At 40.1% G+C, this 24855-nt stretch overlaps 3 protein-coding genes across 3 annotated transcripts; all 3 read left to right on the top strand.

Moving 5' to 3' along the window:
• The first annotated feature begins 4170 nt into the window (after nt 1-4170).
• On the top strand, nt 4171-5142 carry Tas2r3 (taste 2 receptor member 3). The gene has a single exon (XM_051151547.1). It carries the CDS (start codon nt 4192-4194, stop codon nt 5140-5142), a length of 951 nt encoding a protein of 316 aa, XP_051007504.1. The 5' UTR covers nt 4171-4191.
• Nucleotides 5143-7456: 2314 nt separating this feature from the next.
• Nucleotides 7457-8410, top strand: Tas2r4 (taste 2 receptor member 4). The gene has a single exon (XM_051151546.1). It carries the CDS (start codon nt 7517-7519, stop codon nt 8408-8410), a length of 894 nt encoding a protein of 297 aa, XP_051007503.1. The 5' UTR covers nt 7457-7516.
• A 10250-nt stretch (nt 8411-18660) lies between these two features.
• On the top strand, nt 18661-20316 carry Tas2r5 (taste 2 receptor member 5). The gene is given in 4 exon segments (XM_051152423.1): nt 18661-19132; nt 19300-19406; nt 19409-19657; nt 20278-20316. Coding segments are annotated over 4 exon segments (867 nt in total).
• The last annotated feature ends 4539 nt before the right edge of the window (nt 20317-24855 follow it).

The raw sequence follows: 24855 nt of genomic DNA, 5'->3' as shown, positions 1-24855 counted from the left end.
CCAATTAACCAGGGTCCAGAGGGGCTTGTGGAATCTGGACCATGCATGGACTGAACCTAGGTCTTCTACATAGATGTAGCCAATGGGCAGCTCAGGCTTCATGTGGGTCCCCTAGTAAAGGGAGCAGGGGCTGTCTCTGACATGGACTCTGTTGCCTGCTTTTTAATCACTTCCCCCTGGCGGGACTGCCAAGCAAGGCCACAGGGGAAGAGGACAAACTCAGTCCAGATGCGACTTGATGATCTGGGGTGGGTGAGTAGGGGGGGCTCCCCTTTTCTGAGGGATGGGCCTGTGACTGGGATGTAGAGTGAATAAATAAATTAACAAAAAAGAAAGAAAGTGCAACAAAAATGAGTGATAGGTGAGAAAAGGAACAGCTTCCAAAGCAGTCAGGAAACACCGCAGTGCGCCTGGAAGGTTTGATAGGGTGCAGGTGAGAAATGACTTGGGGGGCATTTGGGATTCAGATGGATTCAGTATATACTGTGCTCTAGTTTTCAGTCAAATCCTGTATTTGCTGTAGCCTAGAAATAGTCAAGGAAAGGTTGGAGGAGATGGCTCAGTGGGTAACGTGCTTTGCTGTTCAGATGGCCAGAACCCATTTAAAAAAAAAGAAACAAGTACACATGTGCATGCATGTAATTCCAGTGTTGGGAGACCAGAGGATCCTGGGGCCTTGCTAGCCAACTGGTAAGTTCTAGGTTCCACGAGAGACCTTATTTCAAAAAACAAGGTGAAGAACGCTAGAGGAAAAAACCAAATGTGGACCTCTGGCCTCCCCATGTGTACACATGGGCATGTGTGCCCTAGCATGGGTACACCACACATACACTCACATGTGAAAAAGTCAAGAAAAATGTACAGCTCCTGCCTGGCGTCTGGTATTGACATAGTAAGTAGCTGTGAGAGAAAAAGCAACCAGGTTATTTAGAGCTTCTTCCTGTCAGATGTGTAGTAGACAGTGATACTCTTCCTGCATGTGGGGGCAGACGTGAGAGGGTGAAAATCTGTGGGAAGTCTACATTTAAGCCAGGCAAAGAACATAGGAATTATCCTGCAAGGACAGCTCCCGTCCTGGATCCATATGGCTGTGAGAATTCAGAGCTATCTAGAATATAAAGCACAAATGTGATTAATAAATTACCCATTATCCGTTATTTCTTTATTCATAGAGCTGTATTTGTTTGAAGTGACGATACGCACAAGCCAAATACTGCATTCCTGTCCTTTGTGGTTATGGATTGCCAAAAGGTTATGTGCGTGAGAGTCATTTGGTGGTGCTCTTAGCCAAGTTCTTAGGTGAACTTTTCGGAAACATGTCCTCGGTATTTCTCTAGACTCTCATCCTTGACCTTTTCTTTCTTTTCTGTGATGGGAACATGTTGGCTGAGTCTCCAGAAGCCATCCAGAGCGAGGAGTAGTCTTCAGGGTGGAAGATGGAAGAAGCTGAGTCTATGATGACGTAAAGCCAGCAGACCACCTCAGAATTTTGGGGAGATACAAACAAGCCTCTTGTGTTTGTGTGCAATTAAATCTTCCTTATGAATTCATACACATAAACCTTTATGTCCATATAAAAGGTCAAATCTTTGCTCTCTTTTGAATATTCTTTCACTGCACATTGAAGTAAGAAGGACATCACTGATCTAACATTCTTTTCAATTTATGTCATTTATAAATTTGGGGACAGAGTTGGACCATGGAAAACACACAAAACCTCAGCAGTCAACTAAATTAGTTTTTTGTTTGGTTGGGCTTTTTTGAGGAGAGGGCAGAGGTCTGTCAAGCACTAAATTTTCCTTACAGTCCCTAGTGAGGAACCTCAGCCCTCCTAAGAGAGCAGGTTTGGTTAAGAATAGAAGTATTGTCTTTATATTTCCCTTGCAAATGGCACATTAGAAAACCAAGTTATGAGGCTTTCTTAAGTACAGAACAGTTTGTTTTGTGTTGGTAGATCTATTAATCTGCTCAGGCACCCAGAACAAAATGCAGACCAGTAGTTTGAAGAGCAGACATTTTCTTTTAGTTTTCAAAGCTGGAAGGAGCTCAGGCCAGCAGGATCCATTCTGGAGAAGAATTTTCCTGTCCTGTAGGTGGCTGCTGTCAGCCTGTGTTGACTTTATTTTGTGTTTGCCATAGCAGAGCCCTACCTTTTTGATCTCATATAACCTTAGTTTCCCCCTTAAAAGGCTCAGCCCTCAGTACTTTTCTGTGTGGTGTGTTACATGAAGGGTGAGAATTACATGAATTTGGGGAACAGACACAGAATGCAACCTATAGCACTGGATATGCAGGAAGAAAGCAGCTGTTTAACATTTTAAAAACAGGAGCTAAAACAGGCAAGAACAAAGGGTTCCTTAGTGATTGGTGTACAAACATGTTATTGTGGTTTATAAATGAGCGCTATATACCAAAGGTATGTGCTAAACATTAAAATTTCCATTCAAATGAAAAGATGAGCACTCTTAACATACTTGCACTAAGACTAGCAAGTACTGTTGTACGAGAGTTAAGATCACGAAGAGAGAGTGATTCACAAATGCCGTGATTACTTTAAAAATAAATGCAGATAAAAGGTACGGGAAATTAAGCAATGCTCAAGTGCCAAGTTCTAAACAACATGAAAAAAAGTTAATTTTGAAAAGATGCCACCTAAGAATAGCAGAATACAAAAGTCTTCAATTAATGGTCTCTGAAGAGCTTTCTAAAACCTTATTTAAACACATTAAAAACACTGGTCCATCGCGCTTATTGCAAGCATTGCCATCATTGTTACCGATGGAAAGAAATTTAAAACAATTTTTAGAAATCCTTTGGGGAGACATGATAAGCTGAATTTGGAGATGTTTTGACAAGATAATGCCCCAAAATAATAGACTCCTGGAGAATGAACTAGGGGATGTGCTCTGCTGGTTAAGGCTTTTTTTGTGTGTGTGTGTGTGTGTGTGTGCGTGTGTGTGTGTGTGTGTGTGTGTGTGTCTGTGTGAATCTGTGTGTGTGTTACTGTGAGAAAGTGTACTGTTGATGTGGATACAAAGCAAAGTAATATAATAGAGTCCAGAAATTGATAATGTATATGTGCCAATGAAAGTGGCATGTGGCATAGGTTATTCAATACATGATGCTAGGAAAACATGTTACTACTCATTTGGGAGTAGGAATAAAAATAGTATATACTTTATGAAAAAATAATTTTTGGCTATTGAGATCTATTTGCAAAATTCAAAACAGGGCTTTTATGAGTTGGGATTATGGAATTTTTAATAAGTGAACTGATTTTTAAGACCAGTGACACTGAACTTTATGCACTTAAACCTCCTTCCATTGTGGTAGAATTCTGCCATTTCCTTGGTTCTGTCTGTCCTTGTATAGAAACAAGACCTGTAACCTTTCAGGTAGGTCACTTTTTTTCTCCTGGGTGGTTCCCAAAACCACTTTTCTGTAGTTCTTTCTTGTTAGTGTGATAAAATACCCAGAATAAGCTTTGTCGTTGTTGTTGCTTTTGTATTTTTGTTTGTTTTGTTTTTTGAGACAGGGTTTCTCTGTGTAGCCTTGCCTGTCCTGGACTTGCTTTGTAGACTGACTAAAGCTTTGTAAGGGAGAAAAGATTTATTTGGGCATACAGTTACAGAGGGAGCAGCAGGCCAGCCCATAGTATTGTGTGGGAAGCAGAGAATAGAAAATGGGGCCAGGTAAAATCTCAAAGCCCATCCCTAGCAACTGTAATGTACTTCCTCTTGCCAGCTTCCCCCTCCTAAGGTTTCTGTAACCTTACTGAACACCGCCACCAGCTGGGTACTTGTTTTCGAATACATATGTCAGTGGGGGATGTTTTGCATTCAAACCACAATACCACTCCCTCTGAAACTGAGCCTCCATCCTCCATATTCTTTGTGACCCAGATGTCTTCGCTGGCCATGTGACACTGGGCATTATTTGCCTTTTAACAAAGAGCTGCTGAATCTAAGGTCATAGAAGTGACAATGTGTGAAGAGGACAACCAGAGCAGAGTCACAAAGCTGTTCTTCTGTAAGACAGACTAAATGGTGCAGAAGAGACAGGTACAGTGAAGTGTCAGGAGGAGCAGGTAGATCTCAGGGGCGGTGGCGGGGGGTGGCGGGGGGAGGGAAGGAAATTGAAAGGGGATTAGAAACATGAACAGAACAGGATCGGGGTGACCTGAATTCCGATATGTTAGGATTCGCTGAAGGGGTGTTTCTGGTTCTGGTTCTGACTGAATTTATTCTTGGAAATCTGGTGAATGGTTTCGTTGGGTTGGTCAATGGCAACCACTGGTTCAAGAACAAGAAAGTTTCTTTGTCTGACTTCATCATTGCTAGCTTGGCCCTCTTCAGGGTCATTCTGCTGTGGATCATCTTCATTGATAGCCTTATAATAGTGTTCTCTTACCACACCCATGACTCAGGGATAATGATGCAACTTATCGATGTTTGCTGGATATTTACAAACCACTTCAGTATTTGGCTTATCTCTTGTCTCAGTGTTTTCTACTGCCTGAAAATAGCCAGTTTCTCCCACCCCACATTCCTCTGGCTCAAATGGAGAGTTTCCAGAGTGGTTGTTGGGATGATGTGGGCTGCACTGCTCTTATCCTTTGCCTGTACCATGTCTCTGATGAATGAATTTAAGATCTATTCTGTTGTCCGTGGAAGCAGAGACACACCAAATATGACAGAGTACATCAGATTGAAGAAAAATGAATATGATCTGGTACATGTTCTTGGAAACCTGTGGAATCTTCCTCCCTTAGTTGTTTCCCTGGCTGCCTCCTTTCTGCTCCTTCTCTCTCTAAGGAAGCACACACAACAGATGCAGCAATACAGTATTGGCTCCAGAGATCAGAGAACTGAGGCTCATGAAAGAGCCATCAGAATCATCTTCTCCTACCTCTTACTCCTCCTACTCTACTTTCTTTCCATTCTAATTTTGGCATTCAGTCGTTTCCTACCAGCAACTAAGGTTGCCAGGATAGTTGGTGTAGTGATTACAATGTCATACCTTGTTGGGGACTCGTTTATACTCATTCTGTGCAACAACAAACTGAAGCAGATATTTATGGCGATGCTTCCATTTGAGTGTGGTCATCTGAAGCCTAAATCTAAGGAAGTCTCTGCTTCATAAAATAGCAGATGTCATTGGATGGAGCCAGGTAATTCTTCAGCCTGGTTTATCACTATGGAACCCTTCTGACTCTCAACGTATTAGTCTATACCATCAATGGAAGAGATGCTGCCTGCTTTGGCCCTGATCCTGCTTGGCTTAGAGGTGAAAACCATGCTTCTTAGTGCCTTTCTCCATCAGGTTGTCTGGGCAAATACAACGGTCTTCGGGAAATCCTTGTAAGAACACTCACTATATAGACATGGAGTTGTATTTTATTAACCATTAGCTTAAGAATAACCAATCTGCATATTAGTTGTACCTTAAAGTTTATGTTGATATAAATAAAGTACTCTTGTGGACTTGAGACAAAGAGCTAAAACATTTGCTTTTCCATAGATTTAGTTTGAATTCTGGTTCTGTCCTCGCTGTATTTTTGTTCTTGGATGAATTATCTTTGTGCTTTTTTCTCATCCTAAAGTGTGGATGATACCATCATCCACAGGGTAGTAGAAATAATTCATGAGACAATGTGTGCCATGTGTTATGTGAAGTGCTGGATTAAATGAAATTCATGAGACAATGTGTGCCACGTGTTATGTGAAGCGCTGGATTAAATGAAATTCATGAGACAATGTGTGCCATGTGTTATGTGAAGTGCTGGATTAAATGAAATTCATGAGACAATGTGTGCCACGTGTTATGTGAAGTGCTGGATTAAATGAAATTCATGAGACAATGTGTGCCACGTGTTATGTGAAGCGCTGGATTAAATGAAAGCTTTCATGCAGCAATATCAGTCCTTCTTTTTTTTAAAATGAGCCTTTTTAAGACAGGATTTTTTCTTGTTTTTTATTATGTTTCTTTTAAACATATACATTTATATTATTACACATGAATAAAAATAATCTATATACAGCAGGAAGAACCATGAGACAATCAGGAATTATATAAATGCTACATTCATAGTGATTTGGCTATTCGTATTTGGCAAACATGAAATAAACATCTTTCCTATCTTGTTGAATCTAAATTTCTGAATGAAGATCAACATTTATCATATCTGATCTCTACTAACTTAAAACATCTATCTTGATCCAAAAACATCTTACTCCCTTATTGTACCAAGCTTAATTGTAAGACTAAACTATCAACATCAATCCTTTTAATAAAGCACTTCCCACAACCCTTCTGCGATGATATAAACAATAGCAGGAAAGTCAAGACTCCTGGATTTTAGGTTCCAATCTCTTCCTGTGTTTTTCTGACATTTTACTGAAATCAATGCCAACTAATTTTTGTTGTTGGTTTTTTTTAGACTGAAAGACCAAGTGTTTTATCCCTCCTGTCCTTCCTCCTTTTCTCCTCCTCTTTTCAAGATGCATATCTGCTTTTCACACTTATAGAATATATGTATATGTGCTTTGATGTTTAATTAATATTATTTTAAAATAATAGACATTGATTTACTTATTGTCATTGAATGCCTTTGTCAAGTCAGTGAGAATATTGTTCCGTTCATGAAAATTCCTTTTAGCTTTGTGAATATAATCAGCTAGGACATGTGAAGTCCTCAATGCGGATATCTAATGTAACTAAATAAGTACTCTGGACTTTACATCAGAGTACTTTGATGTCGAAGGGGATATGTTATAACTACAAATGATCTAAGCATAGATCCAGATTTATAAAGGAAACATGAAAGAGTAGATACTTTTCCTAGATGAATCCCAAAGCAGATTATGGCACAAATCCATTTCTCTGCTGTGTCCCCTACACATGTCTCACAAAAAGTATGTCTCAAGGAGGGGATTATTCCTGGGACTTACTGTGTTAGATTCAGTACCTCACCCCGTGTGTGAAGGGATGGACTGGCAGCGGCGCGGTCAAAATGCAGTTGGAGAAAATGGCTACGGTCTCAGCATATGGGGGAGACACAAACTGGTTCAGCCAGGTATGGAGAGAAGAGAGGGGGCAAGAGTGAGGTGTGAGGAATGCCACAATAGTCTGTGGTTTCTAGAAAGCAAAGTTGCTGAGGAACTGAAATAGCGTTGGGCTGGAACCCCCTGTTTTGGGTTTGAAGTTCTGTGGACCCTGCCATGACGCCCTCTAGCCTTTCTGCTCTTGGAGGGAACAGATTCTACATTCAATAAGCTTGGCTGCAATTAGGCATTTCTAAGAAAATAAGAAGAGGAGTGAAAAAATGGTAATTTAATCCTTGAAAGATTTGCATCTCAGTAAAAGCAGCTGCCTCTTAAGACTAGAAATGGCTCAGTTGCCATGCTGGGAAATAAACAGGAGACCTCCTTCCAGACGGAGTACTGTGCTTTTCATACTTATTTCAGTGAGACATATTTCATCAGCACCGCAACCACTGAAGCTTCCATGAGTGAAGATGCTTTGGGAGCTGTATTTATTTGTGTTTGCTGCCTCGGTAGTTTTTAATTTTGTAGGAATCATTGCAAATCTATTCATCATAGTGGTCATTTATAAGACTTGGGTCAAAAATCACAGAATCTCCTCTTCGGATAGGATCCTCTTCAGTTTGGCCATCGCTCGATTCCTGACTCTGGGCTTGTTTCTACTGAACACTGTCTATATTTCTGCAAGTGCTGAAAGGTCAGTCTATTTCTCTACATTTTTTCTATTGTGCTGGAAGTTTCTGGATTCCAACAGTCTCTGGCTAGTGACCTTGCTGAACAGCTTGTATTGTGTGAAGATTACTAATTTCCAAAACCCGGTGTTTCTTCTGTTGAAAAGGGCTATCTCTGTGAAGACCACCAGCCTGTTGCTGGCCTGTCTTTTGATTTCCGCCTTCACCACTCTCCTGTATCTTGTGCTCATGCAGATATCACGTTTTCCTGAACGCCTAACTGGGAGGAATGACACGTTATTTGACCTCAGTGAGGGCGTCTTGACCTTAGCAGCCTCCCTGGTCTTGAGCTCACTATTACAGTTTATGCTCAACGTGACTTTCGCCTCCTTGTTAATACATTCCTTGAGAAGACATATACGGAAGATGCAGAGAAACACGAGCAGCTTCTGGACTCCGCAGACGGAGGCTCACGTGGGCGCCACGCGGCTGATGATCTGTTTCCTCGTGCTCTACATCCCTTACTCAGTTGCTGCCGTGCTCTATTTTCCTTTCTCTGCACGGAAAAACCTGAGGGCCCAGGCCGTCTGCATGATGGTTACCGCCGCTTACCCTCCTGGGCATTCAGCCCTCCTCATCGTCACACACCATACACTGAAAGCTAAAGCAAAGAAGATGTTCTGTTTCTACAGGTAGTGGAGTGGCCTTCCTAAAGGTTGACGGCATCACCTCACAGCTTGCTTGCAAGCATTCAACATTTTCCAGTGACTTTAGGCTTGATTTTTGTGATCCTGTATCTGGCAATCCTGACCCTGATGCTGAGTGCTTGTATTTTGGTCAGTATGGCATCTTTTGGCTAACAGTTTAACGTAAAGCACATTTCCTGAAGACTTGTTTGAGGTATTTGTGTATTTTGCCTGGTCATTCCATTCCTAGACAATGGTAATCATCATCCTGTTTCTCTAGCTGGCGAAGTGTAATGGAATGTTCCCGAATGAAGGCTACATTACTATATGCATGGTTAGTTAGCACAAATTAGAGACTTTAACCAAGGAGCCCTGAACAAGATACTACCAATAACTAAGCCATCACTGAGAGGAGATTAGTTTAAAGTGTAAGAAGGTAGCACAGAAAGGAGAGACGGGGGGTTGGGGGAGGCTTCAGAGAAAAGTGTGCATCGTAGGGCATGGCAGACGAAGTATCCTGATGTTTGTCTAGCATTTCTAGGCTTGATCTAGAAAGGGTCAGAGTTGATAGATCCAAGAGTAAGGACTGATAGTAAACCATCCAGCTAAAATGATTTAAACTCGAAGAATCTATCTTAATATCTAGAGAGGCAGCCGGAGGGCAAAAGCAAGTTCTTTTCAAATAGTGAGAGAACATGTAAGCACGTAGCGCCTACACCCTGTGATATCTGCATCAGATGTCTGTGTCACAGGGTGTGGGGGCCGTGCTCTGTCTCTTCAGTGAAAGCCAAGAGGCATTGAGCTGGTGGGGAGTGCAGAACTTGGTGGGCGTATTTCACTGTTTTCTACATCGCACAGCTGTGCAGAAGAATGCTGTTTTGGGCAATCTGATGAACGGGTGTTGAGAAGTTATGATTATATAGTTGAAATAAATTGCTTATGTAATATTTATAACATGCAATGTTTATATATCTAAAAATAAATAAACTCCACAAGGCCCAAGTCACCTGCCTTTTCCTGTTCTCCCCACCACAATCTTCACTGTGCTTTTTAGTAAATAGTACCCAACCAGTATTAATGATATAAAACTGGAGGTATTCTTCATGTCATAGTCTTAATATTAACAGATAAAAGGAATGCTGAAAGTGATAAGTGAAATCCCTTAATGTCCTTTTCTCCTCTTTTTAGTAGTAGTAGTCAAACTGTGAGCTCTCCAGAATGTATTTCCTATTGTAAGTTGGGGCTGTATTGCAGTGTGAATAGAGGGAATTCGTGTAACTTCCAGGTGAACCTCTGGGTCAGTCAGCCCCTTCTTCCTTCCTTCCTTCCTTCCTTCCTTCCTTCCTTCCTTCCTTCTTTCCTTCCTTCCTTCCTTTCCCATGGGTTAGAATGCTTATTTATTCTAACCAAACAAGTGAGAAGAACACTTGAATTTGTGGCATGGTTCATGACATAGAAGTGTCACCATCTCTGAACTGTTGGTGACTAAATTCCAGGATAGATCATGAGACACAAATATCTCCACAGTTTGCTTTTATTAAAAAGGAGCTATTTTATTCTGTTACCTTGATGAAATAACTTAGGCTTTAACATATTTCATACAATAACATGCCTTCATGTCTTTATGATGAAATAGTATGCAATTACTTATACTTTCATAATTAAAACACATATAATATTATTTGTTAAGTAAAATAAAACCAAAAGCATGTACATGCTTTATACCAATTTTTATAATAGACACATCGGTAGAAAAAGCCTAAAAGGAAACATATAAACAGACATAAACATGCACATACCAATTATTTTTATGTTAGATGTTGACTTTTTAAATGCTAGGCATTGAATCCAAAGCCTTGGTCATACTGGGTAAGTTCTGTACCATTGAACTATGTCCCCAGCTCATGTTAGAAGCTTTGAGTAATATTTTTGTATTTTATAGACTTTTTATAATGAACATATACTTTCAAATATATGCAACACATATAGAATATATCTTATCTAACCAATAATCCATCTTTTTAATAGACAGATAGGGGATCTTTATGTGAATACCTAGCTTCTCTTCACTCAGAAAGAAAAGTGACTAGTATTTACTTTTATATTTTTTTGGTCTGATTGTTTTTAATGGAATAAACAAACCCTTAGGTGTATGATTTTATTCAATTTATAGTGGAAAACACTATCAGATTTAGTATGTTTGATTGAGTTACTATAGAAATGGATTGTCAGAGAACATAAGGAACTTACTTTATCTTTGATAAATATTTTTATTAGATGAAATTCATTGAGAATTTCATACAATATATTTTGATCATATTCACCCCAAATTCCCTTAATTCCTCTTAGATCCACCCATCTCCGTAACTGAAAACCTACTTTAAAAAATTTAATAATCCAGGCCTGGAGAGATGGCTCAGTGATTAAGAGCACTGGTTGCTCATTCAAAGTTCCTGAGTTCAATTCCCAGCAACCATATGGTGGCTCACAACCATCTATAATGAGATCTTGTGCCCCCTTCTGGCATGCAGGTGTACATGCAGGCAGAGCCGTGTATACATAATAAAGAAATTAATTAAAAAATTTAATAACCCATCATATCCAGTTTGTGATGTCCATATATTTCTGGGTGTGGTCTATCCACTGGAACGTAGTGGAACTACCAGGTGCCACACCATTAAAGAAAGCCACCGTCTCCTTCTCCAGAACTATCCATACCATCTTAGGGACAGGATTTACAATCCTCTTCCAGCTCTGTGATAGAAAGTTGATTGGCTTGATTTTTTTTGTAGGTCTTGTGTAGGCAACAATAGTTGTTCTGAATGAGTGCAGTGATCCTGCATTTCCCAGACGACACTGTTTGACTATGGTTCTCAATCATCTGGGGCTTGTACAGTCTTCCTACTCACTCTTCTGCAATGAGCCTTGGCAATGGGCTGTGATGTAGATGTCCTGTTTGTGGCAGGGTACTCTCTGAACTTTGGCCAGTTATTAGTATTAGTGTTAACCACTATCTACTTCACAAAACACTTCTCTGATGTGGTCTGAAAGCTGCACTGTTCTACAAGTAGAAAGGTAGACATTTAAGGCAGTTTGATACAATATCTACTTAGCCAAATAATAGTGGTAGGCTCCTTTCTGGGGCTTCTGCCTCAACATGGGTTCTCTGCTAGGTTTGCAGTATTAGCCATGTGTTTCCTACAGTGGAGTGGGCCTTAAATCTTATCCGAAAGTGTCAATTACCCCCATAACATCCATGTCATTATTGCATTGATGGTCATATCTTGCCACATTGGTCATTATTGAATTTAAAGGTACAGTCCATCATTGTGGGGAAGTCAAGGCATTGTGGGGAAGCTTCAAGAGCTTTAAGCAACTAGGCCACATTACTCCACATTAAAAATAAAAAACAAAAGCAAAAAACAAAACAGAGCAATGAATTCATGCATACTGCTGTTCATCCAACCCATTTCTCTACTTACATAGTCTAGGATCCCTTTCCTGGCCCACCATGGGCAGATCTTCACATGTTAATGCAGTCAAGATAATTTCCCCAAGGCAGGTTCATGGTTTAATCTCCCAGGAGGTTCTACGTTATGTTAAATTAAAATTCACACTCTCAGAGTGCTCTATACATACTTAATATACTGTATCTTCTTACATCCACTGATTATATATAAACTTTATGTCACTTCAGTTTGGGTTTCCTTATCAATGAATCAATTTGAAGTTTTTTCTAATAGAAAGGATTATTTGGGAAGAAACTGTATTTTAAATCATGAATTAAAAGTAACTTTTAAATGTTTGTTAATTAAAATTATTTTTAGATAAATTCACACATATACACAAAACATATTCATCATTTTCATCTCTAATCCTCTCCCATCTTTCTATCACTCCTGTCCAAGCCCCTCTTCCCCACAGTCCTCTCATTTCCATTTCCTTTTCTTTCTTTCTTTCTTTCTTTCTTTCTTTCTTTCTTTCTTTCTGTCTGTCTGTCTTTCGCAGGGGTTCTCTGTGTAGCCTTGGTTGGTCTGGACTTTCTTTGTAGAACAGGCTGGCCTTGAACTCACAGAGATGCACCTACCTCTGCCTCCCAAGTACTGGGATTAAAGGGGTGTGCCACCATGCCCAGCTGGTTTTCATTTCTATTCATTTTGTTTTGTTTCCCAGGGACTATACCCAGGACTGTCGATGGGTTTGAAGCTGTGCATTGCACAGCTTAGGGAGAGCAGCATGAATATACAATTAAGAACCATGGTCACCCTCTTCCAGAATCTATGAGCAGTCAATAGCTCAGGTATATGAGCCCCTTCCCTTTCTATGTCTGATTGACAGGGCCGGCCATGTGCGGTGCCTAGTGCAAGTAACCCAACGTGTGAGTTAATGAATACAATGGTTGAGTCTAGAGATGGCATTTCTCAGCACTTACCTTATCTTCTGGCACTTACATACCTCTCCTCCCAAGAGAGAACTCTGCATACAATTTTATCCTGTAAGAAGAAAAGTATGAGAAGAAACTGCATGGAAATTTGCCTGATATGTAAATCAACAAGGGTGTGATTTGTGTTAATGAAAGTACGAAACAAGGAGAAGAAGCAGAGCTGATTGAGAAAATAGAAAACAGAAATAGGGGCATGGTCTGTACACCTTTCCTCAAGTGGATGACACTAAAGGTGTAAGGTCAGCATTACCTCAGAATTGCTTAAGTGTCTCTGACTTATGACTGTGTGGATGCATGAGATCTTGGAAAGGAAAGTGGCTACCGTCTTCTATGAGTCAATAGGGAGGGCTGAGAAGCACTGGGCAAGTGACTGACTAGGTGTACTGACTATTTACAAATCAAATATGTAAACAGAGGTATATTCTGGATACTTTTTATAGCATTTCAATCTACTTTTACAGAAAAAAGTCTCTATTTTCTGCTTTTGTTGTTGATACAATGATTGTGATTATTTTTATATCAAAGATCTCAACATAAAACCAGATACATTAAACTTTATAGAAAAGAAAAGTGGGGAATAGCTTTGAACTCATTGGCACAGGAGAAGGCTTTATGAAAAGAACACTGATAACACAGGCCCTAAGATCAACAATTACTAAATAGGGCCTCATTGAACTGAGTTTTCTGCATGGCGAAGGACAGAGAGGCAGCCTACAGAATGGGAAAAGATTTTTCACGAATCTCACATCTGATAGAAGCTAATAATCAAAATATGTAAAGAACTAAAAAACAAAACAAAACAAAACAAAACACTCTAGATATCACAAAGACAACACAATTGAAAATGGAGTATAGACCCAAACAAAGAATTCTCAAAAGAAAAAACTCAAAAAAGAAAAAAAAAAGTTCAACATCAGGGAAATGTAAATCAAAATGACTTTGAGAGTCCATCTTAAACTTGTCAACAACTTATGTAACACAAGTACCAACTCATGCTGGTGAGCATATGGAGTAAGGGGACACTCGTCCATTGCTGGTGGGAGTACAAACTTCTCAGGTTCTATAGAAATCAGTAGGGAGATGGGAACTGATCTACCTCAAGATGCAGCCATACCACTCATGGGCGTATATGCAGAGGTTGCTTCCTCCTACCACAGAGTCCCTTGCTCAACCAACGTTGCTGCTTTGTTCATTGGCAACAGCCTAGATGTCCCTCAACAGAAGAATCGGTAAAGACAACATGGTACATTTACACAATGGAAGGGGACAATGAAAGCTGAAGTTAAGGTTCATTTGATTGGTAGTCTAGAAATCTAATATGGTAGAATTATATAAATATATTAAAATATATACATGTATGAAGGTAAATCTAAGTGAGCTGCCAAATGAACTTTCTAAGGGGTAAAAAAAAAAAAAAAAAAAAAAAAAAAAAAACACACACACACACACAACTGGCTATCTTTTGCCACTAAACAAAGCCTCCAGTACTGGGATTGGGTTGCATCTAATTGAGTTGTTGCCTCAAGAAGTCCCATGGCAACCCCTCCAAACCCAGTCTGTTGCCAAGACTATAAGCTGCTCTCCACAAACTGTATGTAAGGTCTCATTGTTGAGGACAACACCTACACAACTCATTGAACATAAGGAAGTAGACCTGGTGCCTATATAGAGCTTGCATCCCTAGGTTCTAGTGGTTTGGGTACAGGAAGGTACTCTGTATGCTACCAAGGGAGAACTGGAAACACCAACCTAGCCACAAACTCTTTGATCTACAATGGAGTCCTCCTGCCTGCAAGATATGCTAGTGCAACGGTGACACAAAGTTTGTGGGAGTAACCAACCAATATCTGATTTGGCTTAAGGCCCGCTCCATGAGATGAAACTCATACATGATGCTATTTGGGTGACCAAGAACCAGAGACCATATAATCCCAAGGACCCAAGGGAAAACAAATACTAGTGTTATAAACAAAACAAAACAACAACATAGCAATACAACTACTCTTAATGACATTCCGGTACACTCATAAATCAGTGCCTTGCTCAGCCATCATCAGAGAAGCCTGCAGCAGACAGGAACAGACTAAGAACCTAGGGACACTCATCTCCATCAAATTTCTACCCTCAGAACTCAGAGAACCCCAAGGAAGAAGAGGCTGAAAGGTGACACCAAGAAAACAAGGCCCTCTAAATCAACTTGAGCAAAGCATATATGTACTCACAGGGACTGAGGCAGCTGGTATAGGCCCTGCACAGGTCTGAACCAAGTAGGGTCCTAGAGTCAAAAGGAGACGTGAACACATACCCCTATCCCTAAGCCAGAAGCAGTCTCCAAAGTACCCTTTGCAATTGGCAATTTAGATTCTTTCAATGGAGGCTTACTGGGGAAACAAACTACTCTTAAAGGCTGCATGCCCAGCAGTAAATAGGCCACAGAAAGTGAACTCAACGGCATCTTTTGAGGTTTCTTGCTGTTGTTTTAGGGATCTTCCTTTTTTTCTTTTAATTTTAAATGCCGTAAGGAAACATAGAGGATTGGGGGATGGTTATAATCATAAAGTACTGTATGCAGAAATGAAATTCTCAAAGACTGAATAAAAGTGTTATATATGATATAATGCCATAGGGAAACCTGATACATTATATCCTAATTCAAAGAGATGCTCCTTAAAATGTTTACATATATATGCATACTTATAAATATACATGTATATATTATATGTGTATATATACATATGTATATGTATATATTATAACTATATATTTATATGTGTATATATATAAGTGGGCATCTCTTTGAATTAGGATACAACGTATCAATTACCTGTAGGGCAAAAATGAGGATTATTTAGATATGTATGTATACGTACAATACATATATGAATATGTATGTATATATTTATATATGTACACACATTCATATTCATATATATATTCTCATGGTTTTAGCCCTACAGGTCATTTATAAATATATTATGGCTTCCAGGTTAGTGCTTCTTAGGGGATTCCTGAGTGTATGAACAAGTTGCTTTCTGCTTATTTTTCTTTTTTTAAAGTGCATTATATTCCTTATTTATTTAATCACTTTACAGCATGATCCCAGGCCCCTCCCTCCTCTTCTCCCAGTGCTCCTCTGCCCCATCCTCCCTTCCCTTCTTCTCCTTCTCCTCCTCCTCAGAGAAGGGGAGGCTCCCAAGGGGTACCAACCCACCCTAGTATCTCAAGTCACAGCAGGACTAAGCATATCCTCTCCCATTGAGGTTGAGAAGGCAGCCTACCTAGGGGAAATGGATCCAAAGGCAGGCAATAAAGTCAGAGACAGCCCTCACTCTCATTGTTAGGGCATCCACATGTCCAGCCCACATGTGCTTTTTGGTTGGTGGTTCAGTCTCTGTGAACCCAAATGGGCCCACGTTAGTTTACTGTGTAGGTCTTCTTGTGCTACCCGTGACCCCTCCAGCTCTGTCAAACCTTTCCCCCAATCTTCTACATGACTCCCCAGTCTCTGCCTATTGTTTGGCTGTGGGTCTCTGTATCTGTTCCCATTAGCTGCTGCATGAAGCTTGTGCCTTGATCATCTGACTTACATAGCCTCTTCCAGATTTTTCTACTATTAAGCCACAGTTTTGCTGTGCTCCGTTCTTTGGGAGTTATGTCCAACTAAACCAAGCCAGAAGGAAGTTAAACTCTGCCTCTGAACTTTTTTGTCTCCAATCTCATCTTCAAAATTTCACACTCACAGAAGCAGACAGCTCCCACTGTTCTCTGCAAGATTCACTCAGCCAGTGCGCTTCCTCACGGTGACTGCTCCTGAGCCCTGGCGCCTGTTTTCCACAAACAATGCAATTTTGGCTGTACCTAGAAGCCTGAACATGGAGTTTGCTACCTCCCCCTATTACCAAATGCCTGAATTCTCATGAGTCAATGATACCGACTGGTGAGCAAGAACTTCTTTTTCTAGGCTGATGGTGTAAAAACCGGAAGTACTCTGAATGTGCATACATGTAGCATTTTCCCTATTATGTGTGCGTACTAACAATGATCTTGAGCTGTTTATTTTTTTAATGATCTGGATGAATACAATTTATTTAAAGAATGATTTTGTTTAAGTTAGCAGCTGCCTAACTGAAATGGAGTTGCCTCTATGCCATCTAGTGGCAAGAAAGTCACAATCCTGGAAAAGTGTTTCCTGTTAGGATTTAAAAAATTGTTGGTTATTTGAGAATTTTGTACAAAGTGTTTTGATCATAATTCACCCCTCCCCAACTCTCCCTAGATCTACCCTTCTCCATCCAACCCGCTTTGTGCCCTTTTTTCCCCCTCTACCATCAAGAACAATTTGTGCTGCGCAAATATTCTTAGATATATGGCCTTCCAGTAAGCATGGTCAACTTACCAGGTCTACAGTCTTAGAGAAAATGGAATCTGCCTCTCACAGCAGCTAACACTTGCAATTAGATCCATAGCGAGGGATAGCATTTCATGCCCAGTATCCTCTCTATGCTGAGTTTGGTCTGGCTCGGGATTTCACAAGTCCTAGGTATGCTGCCACATCCATTGTGAGTTCATATCTGCAGTTGCCATGTTCTGTCCACCAGACAAATTTTTCCTGTGGTCATCTACCACCCCTGACTCTGATGCTTTCTGTGTCCTCTTCTACAATGAACCATGTGTGTGTGTGTGTGTGTGTGTGTGTGTGTGTGTGTGTGTACATATATAAAGAAATTGTGAAAAGTCTATGTAAATCCTCATTGTCCTGAACATGGTAATTATCTATCCTTTCTAACAATGGAAGAGTTCCCACCATTTCACTTCTTGGGAAATTAAGAATACTTGATAGTATATCCTCTGTAAATGTTTAAGAGAATTTAGCAATGAAGCCATCCACTTGATATTTTCATTGTTGACAGGCTTTTTGTTCCTGAAACAATTTCCTTACCTGTCATTGGTCTGGTTAGGCTATTTCTACTTTTATGGTTGAATTTTAGTGAGTTATATGAATCTAGACATTACTCCTCTCCTCTGGATTTCCCAGTTTGTTGCATGTTGTTGGATAGGTGGCCCCCTCTTTTTGCCTAAGAAACTCATATAATTCAAACATTTGTTTGTGTCCTATGGTTCCTTGTCTCCCAGCAGGTCTGGACGCTCCTCGGCTGGAAGTGAGTGCTTCTCCCTCAGGAAGATCAGAACACTATTGGCTTCTGGGTGGAAAAGGGTCAAGTGCAGGGTCAAAGGTTCCACATCTCCCAGGAACTCCTGTCTCTGGGCTGAGGAAGGTGGAACATGGAACCAAGATCCATTCCAGAAGATCTCCAGTACAGCTGAAGATGCAGGAGAAAAGATTGCTCCACAAAAGTGTTTAATGTTCTTTTAAAGAAAATAATAAAGCTTTGGAAGACAAGGTCCGATGTCACTCAGGCTAACTTGGATGTAACTTTCCCAGGCCTGCTTCCGCCCTGCAGGGTACAGGTTTCACCATGTCTGGATAAAAACAAAACGTTTTTAATGGCACTTGTACCTGTATATGACATTCAATAGAATGTGTATGTTTTAATTTGATGTATCTTTTTGAGGGTTTTAAAAAATTATTTCCTTGTATCTAGCCATTAGCCTTAGACCTTGAGATGGAATGTTAAGGTCTTTGGTGCTGTTTCTAACCTTTGTACTTTGTCTCAGGGTTCATTTATTCAGATGTGAATGCAGAGGTGACCAGATCATCCTGTCTTCTAATTTCTCTTTTCCTGAGCACAGCTTTTAGGTATCTGCTTGAGGAGAGATTACAGGACAACACAAATGTAAACTTTTGTGCTCTGAAAATGTACCCTGCAGATGGTATGACATCAGGCAATCTGACCACAGTCAGGAGCTTGACATACTCACCAACTCTGACCCAGGATTTCCTGGGGGTAGGCGGTGGGTGGGCGGTGGGTGGCTTTCCTCATAGCTGTGCCCTTAGATGCCTTATCGGATGGATGCCTCTAGCAGTAGCTGAATTTCTCTTTGGCCTGGTTGGAAATGGAGTTCCTGTGAGCTGCAATTTTAGAGACTAGATGAGAAAAGCCAAGGAGTCCTCATATAACCTCCTTGTCCTGGGCCTGGCTGCTTATCATGTACTCTCGCAGTGGCTGCTGATGTTGGATTCAACCCTGCTTCGTTGGTTTGAGAACAACCATGAGCATCACTTTATCAATGTCTTGTGAGTCCTGGTGAGCTAGATCATTTTTCCTACTTTCCTCAGTGTCTTTTTTTGGAACAAAATCATGACCTTCAAATACCCTGCCTACTATGGTTAAAGCAAGGTCAAGTTCTATCGCTTGAGTTTCGGTGTGTTCTGGGGCACTTTGTAATCAATTTTTATTTAGAGCCAACAATAGCCCGATGTCCTATGGCCTTTCCAATGGTACAGAAGCATTCCATACTGCCTTTCAAGCTGATTGTATTTCATCTCACTGCAGGAAGTTGGTTGCCGTTCATTTTATGTCTTCTTTCTTCTGGGATGCCGATTGCCTCTTTGTATAGACACAATAGAAAGATGAATGTCTATGTGGACGGTAGGGAGAGATGTTAGGGCAACAGGCTCACATCACTGCCTGGCCTATTTTCTTGTCCTTTGCCTAGTTTAGATGGTGGCTAGACTTCTTCTGTCACTTCCAAGTGTTCTTCTCTGACACATTCATGGCTGCCTACCCTTCTCTCCACTTTATCGTGATGCTCATGTCAATCCCTAGGGTGAACCAGACTTGTCAGACAATGTTTGCAGAAGACAGTGTGTGTTTAGAGATCCCAGGGCCAATGATCAGGAGCAACGGGGAAGTAAGGATGCTTTGGAGGACCTTCTTTAACTCTATAAAAGAGTTGAGTTTTATATCCTTAAAGATTTCTTTACTTTGGTACCAACTTAATGAATATAAACTAACATTGCTTTTCTTTTTAAAATGTAAAGTAAATTATTTTAATACATTATAGAAATAAAGACAGGGGCTTTATGTTTGGTAGGAGTGTTATGATATTCCCTTTCTATATGGGAAATAATTTATTTTTTTATATTACATGACCATGCTATATTTTCCTATATTTAGGACCTGGTTGGGGCAAGATGGGCATGGAAACCACTTGTTTCTACTCTCCAAAGAACAAAGCCCATGAGGAAACCATGGCTTTATCTTCTTGGCCCACTTCGTCCTCTCCTTAGCCATAGTTGGAGCTTTCCTTTTCCAGGTATTTGTGCTTTTTGGATGGAGAGCATTTGGAGTGTCAAATCCACAGCAGCGGTTTGTTCTTTCCTATGTTGTGACTGGAACTAGCCCCATAATAAATATGAGTATTTTGAAGATGATTGATTAGCTTCATTCACTAGTCTGAAACTGAGGTCCAGACCAAAACAGTGGCTTGTCTATGTTTTTTTTGTTTTTTGTTTTTTGTTTTTTTTTCAGAGAGCCTGTGACATTGCTCAAGCCATTGCTGTTCCATGACTCCTGGTCTAGCTCCCTTTTCTTGACACCAAGCCAGCCTCCTAAAGAACCAGTCTCACCCTTCATTCCATAAATTGCATCCCTCGCTCTGTGAAATTTCTTACTTTCTAAGCTTTCTTATTTTGTTTGGACTTGTTGCTTTAAGATCATTTCTAAGGGATCTGGAATCCAAATGGGTAATACTTGATATCACTAAATATTTTTCTACTTCTTACCAATCGTGCCAGTCTACTTTCATAATCTACTCTGTCACTCTCTTTTACCTAAAGCTGAAAATTGTCTTGTGCTATTTCACATGTGGTCATTAGGTTGGCTTCCATTATCCAATGGAAGGCTGGCTTTGATTGTATCACTGTGAGTTACATGGGGCCAGGCACCATCTTTTGTGTTTTGGAGATGACAACATCAATTCTTTTTAAAATAAAATGAGTACTTCTTTTTGGTGATATTTTTAGCTATAGGATGAGTGTCTGTTACATTAGTCTTTTAAAAATAGATGTCCTTTTTGACTATAGTAATGCTAACTGAACCTAACATTATTATATTTCTCTCTATATATCTATATCTCTGTATCTCTGTATCTATCTACCTATCTATGCGTGTGTGTATGTGTGTGTGTTTGTGTGTGTGTGCGTGTGTGTGTGTGTGTGTGTGTGTGTGTGTGTGTGTGTGTGTGTGTGTGTGTGTGTGTGTAGCCTTAGCTGTCCTGGACTCACTTCATAGATCAGGCTGGCCTAGAACTCACATCGATCTGTCTGCCTCTGACTCCCGAATGCTGGGATTAAAGGCATGCGCCACCATGCCAGGCTATCTCATTTTCTTTTCATAACTGTATGTTATAACTAATTCTATCTTCACTTTATAGGTGACAAAACTGGTATCATGATTCATACAAGACATAATCAGCTGGTAAATGATACAGATGAAAGACTTCCAGTTTCTTTTTTACTTTAGCTTTGTTCTCTTGACATCTTACTAGGACACACAATACCATGCTAGGATTATCTTGTGAAATGATTAAGATTTTAATAATTTCAAACACATGAAGTAACAACTTATATTTCAAACTTGATAATATGCTTTGCTTTGGAGCTAAGTTCCGGTCTCTTGACAGATCACAATTTTCATGATTTTATTTTCTTTAAGAACATAAAAATAGTCAAGATGTGAAGCCAACCTAATGACCACTTTTGCATAAATAAAATGGAACATAAATTTGCAATAGAATATTATTCATATACAGTCATCTTTGCTAAAGAAAAATGAGCCTGGAGGACATTCTGCTAAGAAAATAGTCTAGGTACAGAATGACAGATGATCCTCTGAGATATGGGGTTTGGAAGACAAACTCAGAGACACAGAGTAGGACAGTGGCTGTTAGGAGGTGGGGAAGAGGGGAAATAGAAAGATACTTAGCAAGGGGCACACGTTTTAGTTAGGCCTGCCTGTTAGGTTCTGCTGATCTAACCGATGTGCAGCATGAGATCTACAGTTGATACTCTATTACACACTTGAAATTTACTAGGAGAAAAGAGCGTATTATTCTTGGTACTAGAGAGAGCAAAGAGGGATAGAAGGAAGAACATTATGTGAAGCCATGGATTGTTAAATAACTTGATTATGGTAATCATTTCATATGTATATGCAAATAAAATGTAAAGTTTTTAATTTGCCTATTATACCTCAATAAAATTATATTATTTCCCATGTACCTTCTGGGATTTGATTTTTTTACCTTTCTGTGGATGATTTCATTTGTGACAGGTGTAAGGCTGCTTTGTGTTTTAGCAAGAATACAAATCTGGAGGCAAATCTCTGTTCTTGAATTGAATCCTATGTAATTACATCTTTTGTAGTTTGCATTTTCAGAATTGTAGTTGAGGTGTGTGTGTGTATGTGTGTGTATGTGTGTGTGTGCATGTGCGTGTGGTCTTTCAACTATGTATTATGCTTTGATGTGGAATCAACTTAGAGTAAATGTTTGAGTTGATGGAATGTAATATATGCACATGACTAACCATAGCTCAAACAGTACAGAAAGATTCACCATCATTAGCCCCCCTCCTGCCTATAATCAGTAATTTTTTCATACTTTTTTTGTTGTTTTGGTGATTGGTTTCACTACCTAGATAATAGTGATCAATACCTGCTACTTGGTTAATGAGCGTGGATGTCAAGGTTACATTCTTGTAAAACACAATTCAGCCTCACATTTGTCATAATAGAGTAGTAACTTTTTAGCTTCTATCCATTAGGCTTGGTATTACCTCATTCACCCTAAGTTCATTCCTTTCTATTAAATTTGACTAGCTATATTTTAGTTATAAAACCAACTTGTCATTGTATTTTGCTAAAAACAAACAAACAACAACAACAAAACAAAACAAAACACAAAAAACCCCACCCCCAAAACCTGGCTTCATTCTGCCCATGCCATAAGAATGTGAATGAGAGTGAACTAAAATGTAATGGAGGAATTTGTTTGATGGAGAATATTTCAAGTGAGGTAGCTTCCATGCTGTGGTGTTGTTGCTACTCTCAAGTTGGGAGAGAGAGAGAGAGAGAGAGACAGAGAGACAGACAGAGAGACAGAGAGAGAAACAAGAGGAGCAGGGAATAAACATATAAACATGCAGTTTGGGAAGGTGTGAACGAGTTTATAATTGCAGATAAGGTAGGCTGGAGAATACTGTTGTAGAAATTAGGATTGGATATGAAGTACCCTCCCCCCTGTGTTCCTATAAGACACATGCTACTCCATGCAACGTGAGGGGTGGGGTGTTTAGGAAGTGCCTGGACCATGAGGGCTCTGCCTTTATCAGTGGTGGATTCATAATTTGATGGCTTTATTGGGAGGAGCTGATGACTTTTGGAGGTGGGGTCTAGTTGGAGGAAGTACATCATTGACGATGTGTTCTGGTGATATCTTTACCCACCTTTCACCCTCACTCTCTTTTCTTCCGTTGGCCACAGGTACACAGTTTCCCTCCACCACACCTTTCCACTATGATTTTTTCTTAGTGTTACCTCAGACCCACAGCAAGGAACCCACAGACCATGGATAAAACCTCTAAAAATAAACCTCTTCTCTTTTAAAGTATTACTTTTAGGTGCTTCAGCATTAAAATGAAAAAACTAATGTAACTAATACCCATCCCACAGTAAAACCCAACAAATAAGAGAAATAGGAAGTATGGCTAGATCTGTTAAATAGAATACATTTCTTTCTGCTTTTGCCAATTATTAGTAAGATTAGCATCAACCTTTTCTAACATCTATTTAAGAAGTAAAAGAGGGGCTGGAGAGATGGCTCAGTGGTTAAGGGCACTGCCAGCTCTTCCAGAGGTCCTGAGTTCAATTCCCAGCAACCACATGGTGGCTCACAACCATCTATAATGTAATCTGATACTGTCTTCTGCAGATAAAGCACTCATATACAATAAATAAAATAAATCTTTAAAAAAAAAAGTAAAAGAGGATGTCTTCCACAATGGCAGCAGCCAGATGTGCCATATGTGAGTTGTAGACAGTCAGTGACTGTGGATCTAGTGGCTGACTCTAAAACACTAACACATAGATGTTTCCCAGATGGTAGAGGACATCCTGGGAACTGGGGATGCACAGTTTCAGCACCGCTATTGCGGCTGTCTCCCTAGTGCAGGAGTCCCTCATGGTCAGGTCGTGGACTCCTGGAAATTACCCAGCACTTTCTGCATACTAGAGGGCAGATCCAAGGTTCCAGCTCTACCAACTAGATGTCAGATTCCTTCTGCTTCCCTGACAACAGCACCTGGATACCAGCATCCAATACATGGTTCCACTGGTCCCCCTGGGGAGACCAGCTGGACAACAAGAGCATACAGGGCCTGGGTTGAATCTGATTGTTGGGAACGTAGTGTCTTTTTGGTAAGAAACCCGCAGTACTGGCTGACTCCAAAGTGCCATCTTGTTCTTCCTGACTTCCTGCCATCCTGAAAAGGACTCCAGACTCCAGAGATACACAGATGCAGCCTTCAGTTCAGCTCTACTAGCTGTCTGTCTTGAGGTGACTGACAGGATCTCACTACATCACAAAGGCCTGAGAAAACCAGCAGCTTCCTGGAACAAACAGCCAACTCCACAGACAACCAGAGGGCTAAAGATCAGTGTAAGATCACAACCAACAAAAACCAGGGCAATATGGCTCCATCAGAACTGCCCCTCCCTTAAAAAAAAAACCCCACTGGACATTCTAATGCAACTGAAACACAGGAAAATGACCTTAAATTGCTGCTCATGAAGTTGTTAGAAGTTTTAATGAGGGAACTAATAAATCCCTCAAAGAAACACAGGAAAACACAATCAAACAAATACAGGCTATCAAGGACATACAAGAAAATATCAAACAGGTGAAGGAAATTAATAAAATGGTTCAAGATCTGAAAATGGAAATAGAAAAAGAAAACACAAACTGAGAAATCTTGGAGATGGAAAAGTTAGAGAACAGGAACCACAGAGGTATGCAACACTAAAAGTTACAATTGAAGAAATCAATACATC

This window comes from Acomys russatus, chromosome 10 (assembly GCF_903995435.1).
Source record: "Acomys russatus chromosome 10, mAcoRus1.1, whole genome shotgun sequence".
In the NCBI taxonomy this organism is placed as follows: domain Eukaryota; kingdom Metazoa; phylum Chordata; class Mammalia; order Rodentia; family Muridae; genus Acomys; species Acomys russatus.
The sequence above is the reverse complement of the archived record's forward strand: the minus strand, read 5'-3'. Positions and strand labels throughout refer to the sequence as shown.

What these genes read in the sequence shown, in the direction of transcription:
- Tas2r4 (XM_051151546.1), top strand. Translation starts at nt 7,517, where the DNA reads ATGCTTTGGGAGCTGTATTTATTTGTGTTTGCTGCCTCGGTAGTTTTT.
- Tas2r3 (XM_051151547.1), top strand. Translation starts at nt 4,192, where the DNA reads ATGTTAGGATTCGCTGAAGGGGTGTTTCTGGTTCTGGTTCTGACTGAA.